At 39.7% G+C, this 25,051-nt stretch overlaps 1 protein-coding gene across 1 annotated transcript; it reads left to right on the forward strand.

Annotated features, from left to right (window-relative positions):
• The first annotated feature begins 320 nt into the window (after positions 1-320).
• LOC149814215 (uncharacterized) lies at positions 321-24,407 on the forward strand. Its single transcript, XM_089989900.1, has 11 exons — positions 321-6,271; positions 6,420-6,659; positions 9,794-9,923; positions 10,801-10,953; positions 11,127-11,371; positions 11,483-11,552; positions 16,608-16,814; positions 19,179-19,414; positions 23,000-23,078; positions 23,190-23,327; positions 23,593-24,407. Exons 1-11 carry the CDS (start codon positions 321-323, stop codon positions 23,782-23,784), a joined length of 7,641 nt encoding a protein of 2,546 aa, XP_089846026.1. The 3' UTR covers positions 23,785-24,407.
• The last annotated feature ends 644 nt before the right edge of the window (positions 24,408-25,051 follow it).

Consider the following 25,051-nt stretch of genomic DNA (forward strand, 5'->3'; position numbering starts at 1 on the left):
CCAAAACAATATTAGCGGTAACAACAGTTAATTTTAAAAATAGTTCGTCTTTGGTCTCCACGTTTTTTCGAAACATTTCAAACATTAATCGCGTTCTTGAATTTAAAAAAAGAAGCTGAGTGATTATTTTGAAAATAATATTAATTTTGAAAAACCAGGCTTTAGCTAATGAATTTTGGCAAAAGCGAAAAGAAAAAGAAAAAGAAAAAAAAAAACGAAAAACCTTCTTCGCGAAGGCAACCATCCGCGCCCAAAGAAGCTTCTCTCTCTCTCTCTCTCTCTCTCTCTCTCTCTCTCTCTCTCTCTTTTCTTCCTTTCTTATGGCGGTCGATTTCGGAACGACGAGAGATTCTCAGACAACGGATCCCTCCTCCCATCCTTCTTCCTCCTCCTCGTCGTTTTCCGGCGTTCCCAGAGGTAATTTTCCGTTAGGCGGTTCCTTTTCCGGCAAGGAACCCTCCGGTTACTTCTCTCGACCGTCGTCGAAGTTTGAACCTGTAGATGTACATTCGTCGTTTCTAGGGCAACAGAGGAGCTCGGGTTCCTCTGAAAATCCTAGGGCTCAGAGTTACCAAGGGCACCAGAGGAACTCGAGTTCGTTCGAGAATTCTAGGGCACAACCCGTAGACAGCCCGTTCCTGCCGTCGGTGCCGCCGACGTTGTTCTCGAATACGGCGGAGAAGAGTCGGAATCCGTCGAGGCCACGGATCGTTAAGTTGAAGCGGCAATCCGCTTCACAGACGTTGATGGCTTCGGCTCCCGGCGATTCTGGTGCCGGAGTCGGTCAAGAGAAGATCGGTGCGGCGTCGAGCGATCCACTCGGGTTGAATTCGGTGCCCGTTTCTTCGTTTTCGGATTGTAACGGTCGATCGACTGTGAAATCTCGTGGCCTCATTGAGTTGTTTGGTTCAGATTGTTCTAGAGTTGAGTTTGGCTTTGGTTCTGATAATAACGAGAGTAACGGAATGTCGAGAACCGGTAACTTACGTGTTTCTGGGATTCGGGTTACTTCTGGTGAATCAAAGGATTCAAAGTTTGTCGGTGATTTGAGGTTTAGCGACGCCGGTGATCGGAGGATCGATGGCGATTTCAAAATTGGCAGCTCAGGTGGCCGTCGAGTATGTCATGGGTCAGGGGTGGGTGGTTTTTCTGTATTTGGAAGAAGCGGTGATGAGGTTGCGGGTGGTTCTTCGTGTTCTGTGGGTAAACATGAGAAGAATCCATTTTCTCCGAGCATAAGGTTGGATTGGAAAGGATCTAGCTCGTTCAATAGCTTGGGTTCGAGAGGGCCTTCCTTGTGTAAGGATAACAATACAGGGTTGAGCTCGAATGGAGGTCAGTGCAGAGTTTCTTATAGCAGCGAGATTTTATTTGGGAGTGGTAGTCAGAAAGGTTCCTTTTCGAAACAGAGTACGGAAAGTTCTGGAGATGTTAGTGGGAGCATGGATTTCACAGTGACAAGTGAGATGAGGAAGTTGAACATTGATAATGTGGGTTCAACTGGTAGATTTCCGGATTCTAGGAAGAATGGGATACTTGAGGAGGATAGCAACGCCCCACCAGTTGGAGAACGGAACAGCAATGCTGCTGCTTTTACATTTATTGCTGGTACTAGAGTGAGCTCAGTTTCTGGCGAAGTTCCAAGAAGTGAATGCTTCGTCTTTGGCAGTAATAGACAGAAAGAAAAGGGTTCAGAGAGAGGTTCGAGTGGGAACACAGAGAATGTGTTACCTGATCAAATGAGAAAGTTGAAAGATGAAGAAATGCAAGAGTTTTGCTCTTCTGCTGCTTTTACATTTAATGCTGGCACTAGGGTGAACTCAGTTGCTGGGGAAGACTCGAAAAGTGAATGTTTTGTCTTTGGTAGCGACAGACAGAAAGCAAGGAGCTCAGATAAGGAAAGATGCTCATCTAGGGGTTCGAGTGAGGACACAGTAAGTATGCTGCCTGATGAAGTGAGGAAGTTGAAAATTGAAGAAATGCAAGAGGCTTGCTCTTCTAATTACTGTGAGAGTCAACCTAGAGTAGATAGCAGCATCCCTAAAGCTGGGCCGGGTAGCCTTGGTAGGACACCAGAATCTAGTGTTGCCTCTGAGATTCAGGAACATGGAGTGCCATTTTCAGGGACTGGGTTGAACTCCACAATCTTCACCTTTGGTAGTGGTAGAGTTGGGGTTGACGACTTTCGGGCAACACAGGCAACAAAAGAAACTAATTTTGTCCATGATGCTGGGGAAAGTGGTGCATCAGTTGCTATGACTGATTTGAACACTACTAGCTTCACGTTTGGGAGCAAGAGTACCAAAGGCTTCGTCTTGGATGAAAACTGGACCAGCAGGTTCAGTGGAAGCTCAATACCTGCTTTTTCTAAGGAGACAGGAATATCAAAGAAGGAGAGTGGGATGCAGAGCTCTATTGGCAGAAATCGAGATTCAAGTGAGCAGGTTAAAGCAACTGCTTTTGAATTCAATGCTGGTGAGAGGCCTGCAGATGATGTTTTTCAGCAGAATGGTTTTGTTCTGGGGTCTGATGGTATAAAGGCATCAGTTCCATGTAATCCTATTGACAAGCTTAGTTATACTTTGCATGATGAGATGAATAGGCTGCACATTCATACCAAGGGTTCCAAAGATAATTCATATCATCATACTCATGGGAAGTCATCATTCATTCTGCCTGATGAGTTGAAGAAGTCGACCATTGAAGGCAGATTGCAAAATCATATTGATGCATGCTCAAGGGATAATATTCCTGCTTTGAATAAGGAATGGGCTTTCAGCTGCAATATCCAGGATTCAGTCACTGGTAAGAATGCCGCTAATGAAAGCAGATTCTCATTTGCAGGCAATGCTTTTCCTAATAACAGTTTTGTCTTTGGGTCTAGTGCTTCAGCTAGTCAGTTTCCGAAAAATTCATCATCCAATCTGCCTGATGAGATGAGAAAGTTGAAACTCGAAAACAGATTACAGGATAGTGGTGGCACATATTCAAGTGGCAACCATCCTGCATCTTCTGAGGCAGGGAACTTTGGTGGGGAATGCATTCCAGGTGAGAGCAAGCCAGGGGTCAGCGAACCTGTTTTTGAATCAAAGAATAGTGAGGGCATATCCAGAGGTAACCCTTTTCAGCAGAGCTGTTTTATTTTCAGGTCTGATAGTGCAAAAGTGTCTGTTTCGAGTAAGAATATATCCAGTTATGTTTTTGGAGATTCAGATTCTGTATTGCATGATGAGATGAAGAAGTTGAACATAGAAATTGGAGTAAGCACTTCACTCAATGGAGCTGAAGGTGGTAAGAATCCTTGTCCCAGTGAGCCGGGAGCCTTTGGCAGGGGTAAAGAGGATCCGGTGCTTGCTGAGAGCTCAAGACGTGAAAGCATGCCCTTGGGTTTGGATAATAACAGCTTTGTGTTTGGGTCTAGTGCTTCAGCTAGTCAGTTTCTGGAGAATTCAGCATCCAATCTGCCTGATGAGATGAGAAAGTTGAAACTCGAAAACAGATTACAGGATAGTGGTGGCACATACTCAAGTGGCAACCATCCTGCACCTTCTGAGGCAGGGAACTTTGGTGGGGATTGCATTCCATGTGAGAGCAAGCCAGGGGTCAGGGAACCTGTTTTTGAATCAAAGAATGGTGAGGGCATATCTGGAGGTGACCCTTTTCAGCAGAGCTGTTATATTTTCAGGTCTGGTAGTGCAAAAGCATCCTTTTCGAGTAAGAATATATCCAGTTATATTTTTGGAGATTCAGGTTCTGTATTACATGATGAGATGAAGAAGTTGAACATAGAAAATGGAGTAAGCACTTCGCTCAATGGAGCTGAAGGTGGTAAGAATCCTTGTCCCAGTGAGCCAGGAGCCTTTGGCAGGGGTAAAGAGGATCCAGTGCTTGCTGAGAGCTCAAGACGTGAAAGCATGCCCTTGGGCTTGGATAATGGTCTTCAAAAGCATGGAGATTCTACTGGCATTAGTCATAGAAAAGCTTCAATTGATAATTCAGGCTACAATTTGCATGGGAGGTCAGCATCCAATCTGCCTGATGAGAAGAAGTCATCAAACAATAAAAATGACATGCATGAGACTGGTAATGCTCCTGCTCCCCATGTGCCAAAGGCCTTCAGCAATTATAGCAGGGATTCTGCTACCAAGGAGAGCTCTAGATGTGAGAGCAGTTTCTCAGCTGCAGATGTTGTTTTTCAGCATAAAGCTTCCGATTTAGATGAGAATTCAGCTAGTCAGTTTCAGGGAAACTCAGCATCCAGCCTGCGTGATGAGATGAAGAAGTTGAATCTTGAAAACAGACCACGGAGTAGCATGCACTCAACTGATAATATTCCTGGTCCCAGTGTGCCAGAGATCTTTGGTAGAGATAGTATGGGTCCCACCCATGAGAAGATTAGCACTCATGAAAGTGGATTTGCAGTTGTAGATGATGCTCCTCAGAAGAATGAATTTGTCTTTGGATCTAGTAATATAAAGGGTTCAGTGTCAAATGATAACTTGAGTGGTCATTCTTTTGGAAACTTAGATGCCATGTTGCCCAAAGAAACGGGGAAATCAAATACTGAAAGTGAAAAACTGGATTTTGATGGCACGTTCCTGAGTGATGGTTCCAGTATGTCCAGAAAATTAGGAAGAGAGAGGAATATTCCAAGCAAGGGGAAGAATTCCAGGCATGCTTTTTCTTCTGTTGCTGGAAAAGCTGGTAAGGCATATCACGCTCCTAGACGAGGTCATGGTTTGCAAGCTTGTGATGATATGGCTTTTTCAGTTCACAGAACAGACATGGATGCCACTTCTTCTAAGTATTCCAGTGAGGATATTGATGCATCAAATGTATTAGAGAAGAGTTCTCATGATTGGTTGGGGCCTGAAACAGTTCCACTAGTTTTCAGGTTTGGAGGTGAAAGAGAGGTGGAACCTGGCCCTGCAGTGCAACCAAAGGAAGATTCAAGGCCCAACACAAGCAGCAGATTGCCTTCATCATCCAGTGGGTCCGAGATTCCATCATTTGCTAGTATTCCATCAGAATTGCCTGGTTCTTGGGGAGGATTAGACAAAACACTTGCAGATGCAAGAGCTTCAAAAGTTGAGAGTTCACGTCTGCAGAAAGATTTCTCTTTGACTTCTTCTGAGAACCCTTTTACAAGTATTGACAAACAGTTTATATTTAGTGCAAAAGGTGTACGTAGTAAAACTGTTAGACCGAAGAAAAAGAGAGGGAAGTCGAAGCAGCATGCTGCAGTCCACTCAAGGGAGAAGTCATCTTTTTTTCAAGAGAGAAGTTCCCAGGAGAAGTCTGAGTTGGATTCTTCAGGTAGTTATTCACCAATGGATTTCTCTCCTTACAGGGAGACATCACCTTGTGGTGAATACTCAAGGCCAACTTCTGTAGCATCTGGTGAATCTATTGATCTTGGTGCTGATTATGTAGTGAAGGATTCCCATCATGCTGTTACTATCGATGAGACAGATAGGAAGGTACTTGGTGGAACACAGCCTGTCTGTAGTGATGAATGTAAGGAAAAAGTCTACTGGAGTTCTATACCAGAAGAGTTGATTGGGGAAAATGCGAAGCATTATTCTGACAAAAGCAAAACTGGACATGAGAGCTCTGTGTCAGATAGAAATGGCATTTCGTGGTGGTCTTATGATGACAGTATTGCTTCAAGACCTGAAAATGAATGGCTTAACTCTAAAATGGCAAATTTAGATGTGGAGGGTGGGGGATGCATGACCTCAGGCGAGAACTCTAAATTGGAATCGGGAAATCTAGGTGATGACAAAGCAAAGTTCAGTTTTGCTTCAAAAGTGGACGGAATTAATGAACCCAAATTCACCTTTGATGCATCACCTGCCTCCCAGGCTCCTTTCTCAGCAGTAAAGAGACATCCCAGAAGAAATTTTCGGATGAAAGCTGGCAAGGATGCTCGTGGGTCCACTTCAAGTGCAAACTCTCATATGGAATCCCCTGCTGTAAATCTGTTCCCACTTTCTGGTGGTGGTCTTGAGCAAGCTCCTAGAATTGAAAAGGAAGTTCCATTTGTAACTCAACACAGTTGGGAGCAGAATTCTGTGGCATCATTAAGCCAAAACTTATTTACAGATGTAAAGTCAACAGTAAAACAAGAATTTATGCCTCCTGCTGATCGAACTATGGGAGAATCTGGTTCTAGACTATCTACAAAGTCTCCTGTTCCTGATGCATGGTCAATGCCCACACCAACTGCAGCAGCTGCAGTGCTGGAGGCTTGTGAAAAGTGGCGATTAAGGTGCATCTTATTTCTATTCTATTCCAGCCTTTTCCTTCATGAGGGTTCATATTTTTCTTTTCTTTTCTTTTATTTTTCCCGCTTGGTTTTTGTTGAACACCTGAGTTCTAGGTTCTTGTTCTTGAGACTCTGATTCTGTTTATGCCAGGGGAAACCAAGCGTATGGAAGAGGAGATTTTTCTGTCGCTGAGGAGTATTATACACGTGGCCTGAGTAGTGTTTCTCCAAAAGAGACATCTAAAAAGTGCATCACAGCTCTGATGCTGTGCTATAGCAATCGTGCCGCAACTCGTTTGTCTCTGGGCAGAGTGAGAGAAGCACTAATGGACTGCATGGAAGCTATTGCAATAGATCCCACCTTTCCAAGGGTGCCACTTAGAGCAGCAAAGTAAGTAGAGTGTTTGATGGATCTCCTTTTTTCCCCTTTTTGCTTTGTTCCACGAATTAGTTATGTAACATAGGCATTGATGACTTCATTTTTAACCTCTGTCTGATGGCAATAGATTGTTGCTTGAATTAGTGTCTTCTTGGAATCTAGTTGTGTGCATGTGTTTATTAGTGGAGTTCACTATGAGGTTGACTTTATTAAATGCATGCCGTTGTGTTAACGCTTTGCATGAACTCTGTTGCCCTTCACCTGATGCTTTGATTGGGTACATGACATCCTAAGGCAGATCTTGTTAAGTTCTATGTATAATTTCATATATATATATATATATATTTATTCAAAATATATGTATATATAATTATAATTAATAATGTAATTTAGGTTACCCACCAGGGGCATTTTGGTTATTTTGTACATGTTAGAAATTAGGTTTTTCTTTATTCTTTTTTTAATTTTTTGTATTTTATCTCATTATGTAAGGGCATTCTTGTAAAATGCCTTCTTATAGTTGTTGGAAGTACTCTCAAAGGTCACAAATATGACTGTTGGGAGCCTCCCAATGTCTATTTGGAGGCTCTCTCTTGGCCTCTTTTTGTTTATAAATAAGGGCTTAAGGCCCCTTGTATTTAAGAACTTCTTTGAAGTTCCTTGATGAATAAATTCATTATTTTTAAGTGTTATCTCTCTTTTGATATTGTATGCACTCTTGTGCTTGTGTAAGCCTTAGTGCTTTTTGGATTGTCCCATAGTGGACTTGTGCATGTGCACTTTGTGATTGCGTTCTTCATATGCCCTTAGTGGTTTTTGCGCTTTGGACGATTTGTGGGTGTGATTTGTGCCTCTTGAGTGAGGTGTGTGAAGACTCCTTGTTTCATTACATGGTATCAGTTTGCTTTCTTATGAAATTTCTTCTTCATCTCTCTTTGTATTCCTCTTTCATCTTCTCCCTCTAGTGAATGCTAACTTTGATACATCCATCTGCCATAATGGTGCAACCCATAGTCTTCCATGACACCTTGAACTCACCACACCATTGCTTTACTTTTGCGAAAACTTGTTTCAAAATCTTGCCCCTCAATCCCTAAAAAGTGGCATCTTATAACCAGCTTTTATATTTGGTTATGGCATCAAATATAGCCTGAAAGTGGTATGAGATTGTAGCATTGAAGACCATGCAAGTCTCATAAAAAAAGTGCCTCACTACTAGGTTTTCCTGTTTAATCAAATAGTTGCCAGCTCGTAAAGCCTCTTCCTCCTCCTCTCCTTATCACACTGCTAACGTCATGGAGGTGGTGCACGATTAGTGTCACAGTTGTCTGTCTTCAATACCAAGATCTCTAGCTCCTCTTCAGTAGGGTCACTGACATGGCGGGTTGCTTCCACAAACTCATCAAGAGGCACTTCTAGATCTTCCCATGTCTGGGACATATTTCAACCCTCAATTTCTATTGACTCCTTTTGTTTTCTCATTCTTTTCCTCTGATTCTCCTCCAATAGTTTGTTCATCTGCCAGTTCACAGCATCTGGTAGTAGGCTATAAATGCATGCAGTCACATTTTGCTTTGTGCCAGTCAAATGATGTTTGATTCTTGAAATGCCCTATGAATCTCCCTTTTATAATAATTGCATTGATTAAGCAATTTATTCCCTTCATAAACCAGTATGCAATGATCTCATGCCGGGTCTCTTGATGCAGGCATGCCTAAACACTTTTAAGCAAATCCCTAGAGCTCGGTTTTCAGGGGTAGAGGCAAAAAAAAGTTTAAGATGGAAAGGGGTGGCTTTAAGGTAGATCACATATTTTAAGACTTGGATCTATCAAACACCCAAATTTTGGGGTTGATTTGAAAAAAATCTCAAAAATCAATGCGTTAACTAAGAAACGAGGTTTGTAGAGGGAGAATGTGAAAAAATGGTGTCAAAATGGCCCATGGAGGCTTAAAAAGGACCCTTATAAGTCACCAGCCTTCATTTTTCCGGCATTGGAAAACTGAAAAAAAAGTGAATCAACTCATAGGAGGCGTACCATACTATACACCCTTGTATTGTACGATATGGTTCGATATAGATTAATATTCTCAAGCTGTCACATGGGTGTGGGTGCGGGTGCGGGGGTGTGGCACTTTCAAAAAACTTGGGTGCGGGGGTGCGGCAAAAAAAAAAAAAATATATATATATATATATATATATATATAGTCCAAAAGTTGGACATAAATGACCTTGGGTGCGGTCAACACACCCAGGATCAGGTTGACCGCACCGGGTGCCGCACCCGCATGCACACCCACGTCGTGTCGCATCGACGCGGGTGCAGCACCCAGTTGGCCGAGTCCCTGTGACATAGTTCTCAAGTTTAACGATACAGGGGTTATCATATTGGTTCTCCTACTGATACTGGGACACAATGTAAAGTATTGTACGATACTGATAACACTGTTTTCTCCATTTCATCCATCTATTACTAATCATACTGGCAAACCCACAAACACGTGCGCACACTGTTGGTACAAGGTCATCTATCTAAATTTTGTTAGGCACAATACAATTCCCATAAGAAATTCTCAAACACTTCATGCCCTTCAGTACACAATGAATAGTTTCAAGTGCTTCAACTATGTTGCATTTTAATTGGCTGGTGTATTTAATTCTTCACTTTTGAGATGATTGATATGAATGCATATGCTACAATTCCATTACAATAGGCTATTTCATAATGTCAGTGTTTTTTGTTGTTTTCTTTTTATGTTTTCCCAACTTATTATTTAACAGAACCTCTACCCACCTACATGTATGTGTTCCCTTCTGAGCTACAGGGGTCATATATCCATCATTTTATAGGCTAACTAGTTTGTGTTTGTTGTTGATTCAATATAATGTTTAGGCTCCTCTTTCTGCAGAAGGGTTTATTTACAATCCAGTTGGACATGCCTACCTGTAGTATGTTATCATCACCATCACTATTATTATTATTATTAGTGGTAGTAGTAGTAGTAGTAGTAGTAGTAGTAGTAGTAGTAGTATTTAGTAATAGCAGTGGTGGTAGTAGTGGTAGGTATTTTGTTTTCTTTCCTTAGATGCTGCTTCTATAACCCCTATGAATGCTGGGAATAATTAGTTGTTTTTTTCTTTTTCAGTTGCTATCTTGCCCTTGGGGATGTTGAAGATGCATTAACATACTACAAGAAATGCTTGCAATACAGCAGTGGCTCAAATATAGATCAAAAGGTTGTCAAGGAAGCTTCAAATGGTTTACAAAAGACCCAGGTAGTTCTAGCACAGTATTAGTGGGATATTTAATGATGGCTTGAGTGCTTCATTCCCCTGTTTGCAGTGAACCAGTTGAACTGTCCTTGTATTGTGCATGCCCATCAAGTGGTGTAAACTGAGCTGCCATGGTTTGCTTACACAGCAAAGAAAGGACATGTTTTTTTTCTTAAAATGGAAAAAACAATGCATATTAGTTGGACACCGTGAACCATGAACTGATGAACATTATACAGAACCAGACTGATTCTTACAGGCATATGAGCATACATGCATTTTTCCATATGTATACAAGCACTGTTCATGAATTTCTTTGGATTCACGACTCCTTCACTAGCTATCAAAATCTATAGACTGCTTAAGGACACCTTCATGAAATCTATAGATAGAACAATCGGCTTATTGGACTTTATGCTCTTATTAGTAAGCAATTATATCACAATGTCATACTGTTTTCAAGTTATAGCGCTACAGCTATAATAACACGACTAGACCTTTGCTGGGTTATGCTATTCTTACAAGGTATTCTGATACTCTGAGTTGCATACATCTGATTCCTATTATTGCAGTTGAATTCCTGGAATATGCCTTCTTGAAGCTGCTATTTATCTGTTCTAAATAACTTACCCAAACGGAAGGTTTATCTGAAAATTGTAACTCTGGCCTTGTTTCTCAATGATTCCATATCCACATGGTTTTAGTGTTCTTTATTTTTATTTTTTTTTAATATTCAGTTTTTCCATGATTGAATCTTTTTGGAAAGCTTGGAGCCTGGGAGATCTTGCCTATTGACCACCTTCTCATTTTCTTGTTATAAAAGACAAAGTAAATGTTTAATATTCGTATTAAAATGACAAGTTGCTTTTCTGATTGGCAGCAACTGGGTGGGTACATGGATCAGGCTTGTAAGCTTTTACGGCAGAAGACATCTGTTGCTGCGGCTAACGCATTGCAAGTTATTGCTGAGGCTTTGTCAATAAGTCCATTCTCTGAGTGCTTAGTTGAAATGAAGGCAGAGGCTCTTTTAATGGTTTGCACTTTGCACAGCTCGCCTTACTCAATTACTGCAATTTCAGATAACCATATGCATATTTACTATTTTTTGTTTGTCTTTTATGGAAAAGTTATCCGATTTCTTCCAGTTGTCAAATACATGGAAATTTTATATTATTGGGCTCTGACATGTACTTTCTACATCTGCAGCTTCGCAAGTATGAAGAAGTGATTCAGTTGTGTGAACAGACTCTAGATGCTGCAGAGAGAAACTATGTGACTGCCAGTTCCTACTGCAAGTCTGAACATAAAGATGGAACAGCTAAATTAGAAAAGTTTACAGTAAGGATTTGGCGTTGGTGCATGATTTCAAGGTGCTATTTTCTTGTGGGAAGGCTGGAGGATGCTCTTGACTTGCTTCAGAAGCATGAGATAGGGGATTCTGATGTAGAAAAGTAGGTGCTTCGTCATTCTTGAATAAAAATTTGACATTATTATTCTTTATTTGCATCTAGAATTATATCTAGACGTATCCAGATGGATAAATGTGATTAAAATCCTTACAGGCACAGTATCAAGACTTCAGAATCTTCAACGGCATTCCCTGCAGTCATTCGTGAACTATTACGCCTCAAAGTACTCTTATCATTTTCTTCATAAATGGTTCCTCTTTGTGTTGATTGAAGTATATTTTTTATTTCTGTGTTTATTTTAGCATTCAGACACCTATTATGTTTCATTTTCTGGCTGCGTTTATTTACCAAGTTACAGGCTTAAATCCTCTTCTTGAAGTGACCCCCATCTTTTTTTCGTTTTTCTCACTCCTAATATCTGTATTTATTTTCATATCAAAGCATTATCATTTTACAGATTAGGTCATCTTGATAGCTATGCATATAAAAATTTGTACCTGCAATATGACCACATGATTACTTGCAATTTTTTTCACATATGCTTTGAGGCCGAGTTACATGTTCCTCAGTTACTTATAGGTGGTTGTTTCCCATCTATGTCACATGGGTGCGGGTGCGGGGATTCGGCACTTCCAAAAAACCCGGGTGCGGGAGTGCGGCAGGGGCAAAAATGTGTGTGTATATATATATATATAAAAGGGGGTCCGGGGGTTCCCCCGGCGCGGGTCGGGGGTCCAGTTTTTTTTTGCTGGTGTGTTTGTTTGAAGACTTGTTACCCACGTTCTGCTTGTTGTGTACTTTGGCACAACGGGACAAAATTGATGAACCGAAAGGATTGGCAATCTGATCGACCCAGCCTGCTGCGTTCTGCTGACTGTCATGATTCAATCATGTCTAAAACTCCTTGGTCTTCACGAAAAAAAATATAAGCGAAAGGTTTGATGTGGTTTGTTGGAGAGAGAGTCTTCACGAGGCCTACGACTGCACTGCCACGCCACTGCCTAGGGTTCTTCAAATTTCATTTTATATACAGTTGCACACAGATCACAGCTAAAAGAAATTTATTGGATTTGACATGTGAAAAAGAGAGGTCTACACAAGGCTACGGCTAGAGCACCCATCTCGTCAGGAGAAAAGTGAATACTAATAGCCACCAAGGCTACCACCACCATTATCATTTATTATGGAGAGAGAAAATCCTTGACGAAGAAGGATCATCATTTCCAAGTTAACAGTATGTTTTCCAAAGCTGCGAATTAATTGTTTGGAGACAGGAATAGCATGGGATGCCAACAAAGCTCGTCAGATGTTGTGGACACAAGTGTCCCTTTATAAAACAAGAGCAGCAACAACAAGCAGCTGTCATCAGATTTTTTTTTTTTTAAATTCCGCACCCCATTTCATAGGGCAATTTTTTAAAAAAAAAAAATCCAAAAAATGGACCGAAATGACCCTGGGTGCGGTCAACGCACCCAGGATCGGGTTGACCGCACCCGGTGCCGCACCCGCACCCACGTTGAGTCGCGTCGACGCGGGTGCGGCACCCTGCTAGCCGAATCCCTGTGACATAGTTTCCCATTCTTGGTTGCATAATTGTTTCCCAATACCTGATGACTTATGTTGTAATCTAGAATGCTCGGCATGTATATGAAATCTTATTGTTCTATGCTACCATATGACATGGAAGTGATACATTTGAAAGGTCGTTCCACAGAAAAAAAGACAGGATATGGTGGAGCACAACTAGTTCGAGAGTTCAGGATTATTGATTTCTAGAACCATTAAAAAAGGCTCATACTTCCCATTGTTGGTTGCTTGATTGTGTTTCAACACATAATGACTTATTGTCATCATTATGTAGAATGCTGAACACACACACACACACACACACACACACACACACACACACACACACGCCTGCATATATGTGAAAGGTAGTTCCACAGAAAAAAGATAAATGCAGAGTGCAACTAATTCCAGAGTTCAGAATTACTTTTTTCTAGGACCATTGTAAGAAGGCTCATAGCCTCATACTTGTTCTAACTTCCATCCATCAAATCCAACAAATTTATAGATTTCTCAACAAAGTATTATGAGAACTGTGAATTATCTTCTGATCTCAACCTTATTGATTAATAACAATATGAACTAATTGTGGAACCATGTAACATAGGTGCTTCTAAAAGGGTGCCGTACCCGTTTCGAGCCATGTCAACCGTGGTACTGGTGCTGGTACTTTATGGGTATGGGTTATACCTGTTTTGGATCTGACCCAACCCATTACCTATTATGTGAGACCATTCATCTGTTTATCATGGTTATTTCATCCATTCTTGGACTGTATTTGATATATATATATATATATATATATATAGAGAGAGAGAGAGAGAGAGAGAGAGAGAGAGAGAGAGAGGTCCTAACTTCCAACAACTTAAGGGCAACCACCCAATGCACGGCTGTGCGCCGCTGATCATGCCTGCAATCAGTGGCACAGTTATTTTTTGGTTGCAAAATAACTCTTTAGTGGTGGTCATGACTGCCACTAATTGTCATTTGGGTGGATGTGTGGTGCGACCATGTGTTGGCCCATTCACTCATTAAATGACATTCAGATTCTATACACACCATAGTTGGCAAACTCATGACTTGGGCTAGGATCAGTCGACCCTTGACTTGACTCAGTGGCTCGGATGAGTTAGGACTATAGATTCCAGTGTTATTACACAAATAAGACATGAAAATAATAAAATTCGAGGCTGCATAATCACTAAATTTAACACATGATATCAATGATTAAGCTATAATAGCATACAACTCTACATAATTGTTAATATTTATGATTTAACAATATGTAATTCTTTATAACAAGTAACTTTACATTAGCATTGTGCATTAAAATCATGAGATGCATGTCAAAGAACACATAAAGGCCATCTAGATCGGTGATCCTGAATCGGCAACCCATCTGGGGGCCGATCCGGGTCAACTTAGGAAATCCCGAGTCGACTCGCCAGGTTTGCCAACTATGATACACACACTTGTATTGTATTTATACGTCTTCATGTATGTATCTATACTCATGCATATGTTGATACATATATGCAATCCCTTTCTTAAAAAGTAATATATATATATATATATATATATATATATATATATATATATATATATATATATATATATATATATATATATATATATATAATTGCCGTATCCCCCCTATGTACCCGCATTGATACCTATGTGACAGTTTTGGAAGCATTTATACTAAAAAAACAAATTACCATTCTTGTTGTAAAAGTTTTTTTATGTCTTATTCTAAAACTTTTTCTTTATGGCTTGATTCCTAATATTTGAAATCTAACTTGGAAATTGCTATTGTGTCTTTTGGAAAGATATGTCGATTAGATATAGGCTGTAAAGCAGTTAAAGATATGTCGAATTAGATATAGGTTGTAAAACAAATAATCAGATTCATACTTATCCTCTTCTAAAGCCACCCACATTCTTAAAGCACTGGAAAATTCACAACCAGGTAGATGTCTAATTTTCTGATGATTGTACGAATTCTTTATTAGCTTGGATCTTTTCTAGATTTCCCTTAGAAGAATTTGCACAAATGTTTTATTTACCTTTATTTGCACCTGCACGCAATGGGTATGGTGCAACTTGCCCCTTTCAGGATGACCTTAGGATTCCAGTCTCGAATTCAGCCAACTCTTTACTTCAGGAAGAATGCAGAGAACTCAACATTAGGTTTCTTACCTTTGTACCCCCACATGTTAGGAGCTCATGCTAGGCTCCTTTTGGTTTTTCTGTAGCCTGTGACGAAGTCAAAGTTGAATTCCCAACATTTCCACTTGTAATTGTAAGAAAGCACTTCAAGTTTTCAATGTATTTTTTAAAAGGCAGACAATAACACATGATTACAAGTGTTTAGATTGCCCATGTTGACCTGTAATGCTGCAATTTGAAGATAGTCAAACACCTAAATGGGAAAAATGAAGTCATTGAATATTGAGGACAGTCCTCTCTCTTTCCCTCAAATAAAACCGAGTCTGGATCTGACATCACCCAGTGTGTACCAATGTTAACATGGGTACTGGGGCCTTCCAGCCGTATCCGTGTTACATGTGTCGGAGTAATTTACAAATGTCAGAAACTGCATTATGGTCCTGAAGTTTCTGGCTTCCTTACATTGGACATCTCAAAGGTTTCAATATGCATCTACAGTGCCAATACATGTCAAGTGAGCCACCAGGATAATCTTGGCAACCGAACAGGTGGTCAGGAATATCAGAAAAAACATCCACGTTGGAATGTCTATATTCTCACTGTAGCTGTGTAACACCACTTGTTTAAAAGAAAGTGCTAGTCATGTACTAGCTGACACATAGACAAGGCTATTGAGCAGCAGTAGACATGGCCCGACATGGGTACTTGTACAGGATGTAGCACGGGTACGTGCTGGTCTGGATCGGGTTGAGTTCAGCCCTACCCAAACCAATTTTTATTTTTTTTTATGCCGGTGAAAGGCAGGGAGAAAGAAGAAAAAAAAAGAGGTGAACGAAGAAGAAGAAAAAGGAGAAAGAGAAGAAGAAGACAAAAGAGTAAGATCCGAAGAGGAAGAGAAGGAGAAGGAGAAGGAAGAAGTCGAAAGAGGAAGAGGAAGATGAAGAGGAGAAGGAAGAAGTCAAAAGAGGAAGAGGAAGAGTAGAAGGAAGAGGAAGAGGAGGAGAGGGAAGAAGAAAGAGGAAGAGGAGGAGAAGGAAGAAGAAGACGAGAGAGAGAGACCCTCCCCTTTTATAAGAAGTCTTATATATGGATCCTAATATAGTGGATCCATATATAATCCAGACCCAGACCCAAACTCTCTCTTATATAGCCATGTCTCGGTTCCCACATTTTTTGAATTTGCCGTGGCGTACCTTTTGTACCCGTACCCGTGTGACATAGTGTACAAGTATGCTTGCAGTATCTTTTGGAAAATCCATACCCCTCTTGAGTTCTATTGGTTATTTCACAGTCACCATTTCTGTATACAAAATGAGTTGTTTGTCATCTACTCGTAACTTGGGCAAGATACTGTTCACCAAATTTGAGTATTAATGTTTTTTGTTATATGTTTCAACATAAATTTCACTTTCATTGGTTGAATCCCTATTAAAAAACAGAATGTTCCCTTATATCATGTTTTGGGATAATTTTCTCTTATAATTTATCCATTAATCCTGTTCATAAATGGTCTGATGTGTTTTTCATTGTTTTCCGCTTTTAGTCCGCTGGAAATGAAGCATTTCAAGCAGGAAGGCATGCAGAAGCAGTTGAACATTACACATCGGCTTTAGCCTACAATGTTGAATCACGGCCCTTTGCTGCAATATGCTTTTGCAACCGTGCAGCTGCATATCAGGCATTGAACCAAATCACAGATGCTATTGCCGATTGCAGTTTAGCTATAGCTCTAGATGCAAACTATCCAAAGGTATGTCTTTGAAGTGGTGCTGCTGTGTGAGCCCACATTGCTCTATAAGCATGCTATTGTGTTTCTGTGGTTGACATGTGAAACTCCAATTGATGGGCCATGACCAATGGGTGCTCCGACCACCTGGTAGGAGCAGTTTGTGCAAGTCACCATGTTATGGGACGTTGCAAGTTCAAACCTCACCGGTATATGGGTGTTTGAATAACTGCCTGGAGTATGAACTGGCTTCTGGCCTGTTTGGGTTGGCTAAAAGCTGTTTGTAAAAGGGAGGGGGCCCTAATTCCCCCAGCTCTGTTATGGAAAAATTTTCCATAACTGATGGGCCATGATTTATGGATGTTCCATTATTGCATCAGATATTATCTGTTTTCATAGCAAATGATATGATTATTGGTTCAGAATCTGCGTATTGGCCTTGCTATTTTGATTGCAATGTGTCAATAGACTCAATACAATACCCTAACTGAATTGGATCTGTATTTGCAAAGAGACAGATACATTGCCTAATGTAGAACAGTTTCATATACTCATTTGTTGAATAAACTGTTTGTCACACACACACACACACACAAACACATGCTCACACACGCACACACAGGCACTGACACACACACATGTATATGTGTGTGTGGTGTGTATCATACCATGTGCCAGTACCAGTATCCATGTGACATAGGTTTCGACTTGGTGAGGTAGATATAAATCTGCTTAGGATATGGATTGCATCTGGGTCTCCATCTCATGCTGGATTCTCCCTTTGGTGAAAGGATATTGTGTCCCTGTTGAACTTGCATGTGAAGTAATTGCTTCTCTAGAAGGTGAAGCATCAGCATTACACTTACCACCAGTGCCCTATCCTTGCTGGGATATCACTAATTCGGCTGTGATCATCACCTGTCTTTGCTTTCTCCATAAATTTTCATCTCTGGAGTCCTTGCTCAACACCATAATACTTGCTCAAAAGAGGCTCGTGGGCCCTCAAAATATTTTTCTTCAACCTATGTTGATGTTTTCATGTCTCTCTATGCTTGGCTGTCCTTGCCATCTCTTTTTGAGGTCTAGTTTCAAAAAGTTGTGAGAACTGGTCCATATGCAAATAATCTCTGAAAGACTGCATTCTTTCATCTGGTAAGATGATCAGCTGAGAAGGAAATTGATCCCATGTTATCCAATGGTTTTGTGCTGTGGTAATTCCTCAGGATTAAGGTAATTTTCCTGCAAATTTGGAGACATAGAGCAGGTTTATAATGTTCTATTCCCAATCTGAAGAAAGAAATGTTGCAGGTCTGTTGTCAAACAAATTGATAACCGGGCTAATTGTCATATGCTTGAATAATCCCTCATGCGGCCTGTCTTTCTGGTATGTAACATGTGTAGTTCAAAATTTTAGCATACTCGTGTCTGGTGCTAGGTGCATGTACGTAGTGCATATACGCATATTGTATACATGCACACACACATGTTTGTATAGTGTAATGAGTAGCTCCTAAACAGTTTAGATCCTAAACACTTCTGAAGAACATAGTTGCATTGCATGTGTTTTTTATTTAGTCCTGAACTGTAGATGTCTTCATGATTGTTTATTTACTAAAAACCATAATTTGGATCAAATTGATTTAATGAGAAATATTGATTTTTATTTCATCAGGTATCGATGCAATATGGTCTGTTGATTTTTAATTGCTCTAAAAAACTTGTAAACATGAAAAATGTCTAGTCTAATACATGCTTTCTACTAAGCTATACACGGTGCATCCATAAGTTCAGATTATGCATACACCTGTATTGTCCTTTCAAGCTGTTTAGGATGGTTTTGGACATAAGACTGTTTAGGAGCCGTTCATTACACACACAAGCCTTCCTTTCAAGACACACATCATACTAACCTATATGACAAGGGCACATGGAGTATTCAGGGAGGTTGACATGTCACCATCCCCTTTAGAGGCTCAGTTTACGTACTAATGATTGCATTCTCTGTCAAAAGAATGATTCTTAATATTTGTTTCATTTATGTAATAATAATTCTGTTCTTTGTCAAGAATGTATCCCGTTTGAAGCTAAGTATGTTTAAATGTTTAAGCATGACTGAAAGGGTATCCTGATTTGATCATGTAGTAATAGTTGCTGCTCTCCTCTCTCTCTCTCTCTCTCTCTCTCTCTCTCTCTCTCTCTCTCTCTCTCTCTTCTTATATATGTGTGTATGTACATTATTCTCCAGATATTTTGACTTGATCATGTGAATTCAGTGAGTGCAAAGAATTAGAATACACTTCTCTAGGAAAAACAAGTGTGATCTTTGTATTAACTGTGCAAATTATGACCTATTACTTACAAAATCTAACTGCATATGCTATGTCTTAGGCGGTTTCTCGGAGGGCAACCTTACATGAGATGATTAGGGATTACGGACAAGCATCTAATGATCTTCAGAGACTTGTATCACTTCTTGAAAGGCAGATCAAGGACAAGCCAAACGAAACTGGGGCATTAGGAAGATCAGGAAGTACAGTGTATGATCTAAGACAAGCTCAACGAAGGCTCGCTACTGTTAAAGAAGAAGCCAGAAAAGAGATTCCATTGAATATATATTTGATCTTGTGAGTACGCTGTCAATTTTGGCTATGATGACATTTCTTGTACTTGTGAGCTGTTGAAGATATTGTTTGCATGCTAGCATTGATACTCTTGTTGTCATGAAAGGACATAATGCATGAATCAGGTTTCAGCATGGATTTGGCTGCTTACATGATATGACTCTGCTCAAGGAACTAAGTCTCTGTTTAGAAACTGACAGTCGAAGGTAGCTAGGGAAGGAACTATGGAATCCATAAATGTTGTGGATTTGATAGCTCCTATCCATCTGTTTGGGAGCACCATCATTATTCTGGCCAGCACTTTGCAAATCCATTTTCAAGTTGTTTGGATGATATGTGGATTTAATAGTTGCCTCTCCAGCTACTTACAAGCCTTGATACTGAGGAAGAACCACAAGCACCATAAAATTGTCACATGAACCAACAGAACATGTAATACCATGTGAACCTATTCATATCATACAATAAACTATGAAGTACAGCTCAATATCAGATTCAGAGGAAAAAATATGAAATACCAGATAAAAACAGATGAGTTACCATTTATCATGTATCAAGGAATTCTTCACTGTTTTTCTCCAAAAAAAAATCTTCACCATAAACAAAGCAAACATGGTATGCATTAGAAAATATTCAAGCAGATGTATCACATAAATACCATCAATAAAAAAGATTACCACCAACAAAAGGGGGAAATATACCAAGAAAGAAACAAAGAAAAAATGAAAATGGCTGCATTAGAAAAACACCCACAATAAAAAAAGATGCAAAAAATCAAAGAGGGGAGACAATGCCGAAAAGCGGCAATGCGTAGATTAGTGGGAAGAAGACAAAAACAGGTAGGAATAAAACAAGAATGCCTCTGTTTGAAACATTCCTCACAACTATCCATGGCTGAGATAGCTCTATTTAAGCTTGCTAATAGGAGGTAGAAGGGTGGAGAAAAGGGGAAAATGAAAGAAAAAAAAGTGATGCTAGGGTTTTCTAGAAAGAATGGCAGCTTGTTGAAGTGGTAAGTAGTTAATAAGGTAGCTGGGTGGGCCATCAGAGACCACCGGAGCACCATTGGAAGTGGGTGTCGGGATAGAAGTTAGAAATTACTACCTCTCCACGGTGGTAGTCGGATTGTGGAAATAGCATCTGCAAATGCACTTCGAACTCCCTCAAATGCCAGTTTTCCATGCCCCCAAACGCATGGTGGCTGCTGGGGATTCCACGCTTCCCCCCCTGCGTCCTCCGATAGTTGGCTCTCAAACAGAGCCTAATTGTTGTTTCCTAAATTTCAGAAATGTATTTTTAGTTAAAAAGATGTGCGTACTTAACATACCTAGACATACATAGTATGTACACATATAATATGTGCATGTATGTGTTTTTAACTTCAACCCACATATCTGAAATTTAGAAAATAATTAGTTTCTTCAGTAGTCATAGCATATAAGCTGTCAAAATCCCCACTGAAACCTCACTGGTTTTACTGCTTTGAACCTTTTTTTTTCACACAAACACAAACGTAATGGGGGATTATACTACACAAGCCAACTGTTTTTTTTAGGTCTGTTTCTCAAATTCGTGATGGTGACTTGTTTATGTACCACCAACTCTCTTTTGTGTTATGCAATGCATGGATAGAATTTTCAAATAGCTTCCTTCCAAATTTATATAAGTTCTTTCATGAAGTGGGTATTTTTTAACTCCTAATTGGTGATGGCAACCATACAATTCTCATTCACCATGATAACTTGTTTCAAGGCAAAAAAAACTAGACTCTGAACCTTTACTATAAGCTGAAATGACATTCAGATGTCAAATATATATATATATATATATATATATATATATATATATATATATATATATAGTCACTAGAATATGAGAACTATAGTGTGAACTAGGCATTTTCAACACTTTTGCAAATCCAACCATGTAGATATGTTTGGCATGGTGAATTTGCTAGAAATCAACTGTTGGATCCTGTATTTTTAATGAAAAATACAATTTTTGGATGCTTGAATATTTATGAAGATTATAAGCTGTTCGTTTGAAGGCCTTAAAAAATCTTGTTTATGCATCATAATCGGATGGTTCAAGAGCTGGTCATTATAAAACATGTAGATCACATCGGTACGGTTAGATTTTAAAGAAAAGAACAAAAAATCCATGAAAATTGTGGTTCACACGGTTGTTCTCATATTCTAGTTTTATATATATCCTAACCAGTTTAGGAATGGACCAATTATTTTTCAATGTTGCATAGCATGGTTTGTAAATCAAAATTTGCCATTACGTTGTTCCAACCCATCATTCCTGAGCTAAATATTGTTTGTGCTTGTGATCATGTTCTCTCTCTCTCTCTCTCTGCCTTTTTTGCATCTTATCATGCTTTTACAGTTCTGGTTGAAAAAAGGTATAATCGATTGAAAAATATCTCTATAGAAAGGACTTCAATGATTTAGGATTTGAAGTGAGGTATTGTCGTACAATGAGAGACATTGACAGAAATGGGTGGAGATTACTATAGTACCAAAACTATCTTTGGTTGAAGCTAATCTCTCTCTCTCTCTCTCTCTCTCTCTCATCGAACCTACCTTCTTGCATCTATGATTTTAAAGGGTTGATATTCAGAAAAAGGCAAAACATCATGGTAAATTGAGATACCTCTGAAATGAATTTATCAGAATATTTTCCTGAGAAATTCATCTTCTGAAAACAATTTGTAATTATTCAAAATCTTCATTTTATTATTTTGTGTTTGCATTAGTGCTGATATTCCTCAAAGAAAAACTCTTTCCATATTATTGGGAAACTATGGTACCGGGACACGCCATTTTGGTCGGCGTACCCGTGTCGACAAGGGGGCAGGTACCGTCCACACCATATTGTGTGTCCTATCCATTTTCAGTTTATAACTTTATATTTTCAGTATGTAATATATATTTTAGAATAGCATATATATTTAGATTATTTTCAGTTTATTTTGTATTTATTTTGTATTTATGTGATATATATAGTAGTGTCCCTGTACCCACATTTTTTTGGAATTGTCGTGTCGTACCTTCCATACATGTGTACCCGCACCTACACCTTCCATACATGTGTACCCGCACCTACACCCATACCTAGGTGACACAGGAAACTGATATTGTGAATTCGTGTGTATGTGCTTTGTGTATCTCAATCTCAATGAAACCCTTGTTTCACACAAGCTTGACCTGAACCTGTCTCTGCTATGTAGCATAGGTTCTTAACTTTTTCAAGCACAAGAAAATTGATGTCTCTGAGAATGCCAAATAATGGATGGCATGCTTCCATGAGAATGGCTTGTTACAAGAAACTGTTCCCACAGCCCAACTACTATTTGTATTGTCTGATAACCAATTTGTATGTAGAGAATATGGTTGTTAGCAACTACTTTATCTCTCTAACCTTCTGCATATGTGATGCTTTTGATTCCTTTTCTTAATCTCAAGAAAAAAAATTATAGATGCATGAGTGAATGCACTTGCATATGTGGTGTTTGCACATTTAATTGTGCTAATTGCTGTATCTGATTGGGATGACCTAATGTTTGGAAATGTTTCTTCCTAGGGGAATTGACACATCGTGCACTGCTTCCGAAATCAAGAAAGCATACCGCAAGGCAGCACTGAAACATCACCCTGACAAGGTTCTGCTTCTTATTTTTGCTACGAAATTTTTAATAATTTCCTCTAAAAAAAAAGAATAATGGCTTAGCTTCCATATGAGTCTTACTATTGCCATGCGTCTGTTGATATAGGCTGGTCAATTCTTGGTGAGAAATGAGAACGGTGATGATGGTATCTGGAAAGACGTTGCTGACGAGGTATACAAGGATGCAGACAGACTTTTTAAGATGATCGGAGAGGCTTATGCAATCGCCTCAGACCCCAGCAAGGTCTGTCACTTATTTCATGCTTGTGGAGATGATGGTGATGTTTCTTTTGTCTTCTTGTGACAAGGCTTGCTTTCTCTGTTGATTATTATATTCAGTTCTAGAAAACAACTATAGGACCTGTTGGCCAACAAAGGCTAGAAGTTCATGCATCATCTCAGTTTGTGTTTGACAAGACTGGTTTATTACTTGTCCAAATGATATGCCATCCATTTGCCATTTTGCATGGATTTATTCTGAAATAAGTTTATTTTTCTCTGATTAACAGCGCTTACAATTTGATTCTGAGGAAATGATGCGAAAGGCACAGAAGAAAGGTAGTGGAAGCAGCCCTTCTCAGCCAACAACCGAATCTCGCAGTTACTACCCATTTGATAAAGGGTACATGAGGAGGTCAAGAAGAGATACAAGAACTCACTATTGGTGGTCAGAATCATCTGGGTCTGGCAGGTACTCCTGAATAATTCAACTGTAAGTTACGTCATAAGGTGCGTCAATTGGGGTGGCTGGTTTGCCTTGAGTACATCCCCCAATTCCATCCCGCTTTTGCTTCAACATATATCTCAGCTCAGCGAACATGCTGACAATGGTTTTGAAGAACTTGATGGAGGTTGATGTGTGATTGCCAGAAAGGTGTATCCAAACTGGCAAGCTTGAAATTTTGATGCATAAACAAGTGCAGATATGGCTTTTAGACGTTTCCTGTCATGTCCTATGATGGGGTTGATAGCAAAATCATACCGATTTTTTTCCTCTTTGCCAAATGCAAGAGGTTGTGACAGCCAGATTCTGGCAAGTGATGTGCAATCAAGAGGCCATTTATTTGAGGGCAACGTCATTGTCTGATGCCCATGTATATGCTCTTTCTTCTGGTGTAAATTTGTTGTAAGCTTCTTCAATTTTCAATGGAAGCCTTTGAGAAAGCTTTTATTGGATTTGCGCGATTCCACTATTCAATAGAACCCGTACTATCAGATGCATGCACGCTCGCTGGTTGTATATCTGTGCACTTAAAAGATGGAAAACAATGAGGAATGAATGGAGGTCCATAAATGTTTGTAGATTGCACTAGGATGCAGATATATTGATATATCATCATTCTTTTCTTTTCTTTTCTTTTTTTAAAGCAAGCTGGGGTTAGTCAGACCCTTACCAGAACAGCCACCCCATGTGGCAGAGGGATTTGATCCTGGGCCTTCAGTTTGACACAGGACCCCGCTTACCACATGGGATACCACCTCCGTGGTCCTGACAAAGAAGTGCTTAAGATGATAAAATCCATTTGTAACAATTCTGTGTTTGCAATCTCCTAATATATTGCCTACTGAGAGATTATTTATGGTTGTTTGAACACTGTTAGGGAGTGTATTTTACATATTGCTCAAAATTACATCCAATTATTGCTAATTGGAGATTCGCAGAGAGATGGAGGCCTTCCCAAGCGGATTGGCTCAAGCATAACGCCTATAGTATGTATAGTGTATTCTCTCAATCTTGCCAGGTTGGAGATCATCTGGGCTTCTATTGATTGGCAGGTTGGTTCCATGAGTATCATGATATCAACTACAAGGAATGGAACTTTTGGATAAGATTTTATGACATTGATAATGACTTCAATCTTATCAAATCATCTAGAAGAAATGCCAATTCTATTCTTAACAGCCAATTGAAAGCGCGTGAATGTCTAGGTTTAGTGCATACTCTGTTCTGTTTCCATAGGCTTAATG

The sequence above is a fragment of the Nuphar pumila genome, chromosome 15 (genome assembly GCF_984573655.1).
Source record: "Nuphar pumila chromosome 15, dmNupPumi1.hap1.1, whole genome shotgun sequence".
Classification (NCBI taxonomy): domain Eukaryota; kingdom Viridiplantae; phylum Streptophyta; class Magnoliopsida; order Nymphaeales; family Nymphaeaceae; genus Nuphar; species Nuphar pumila.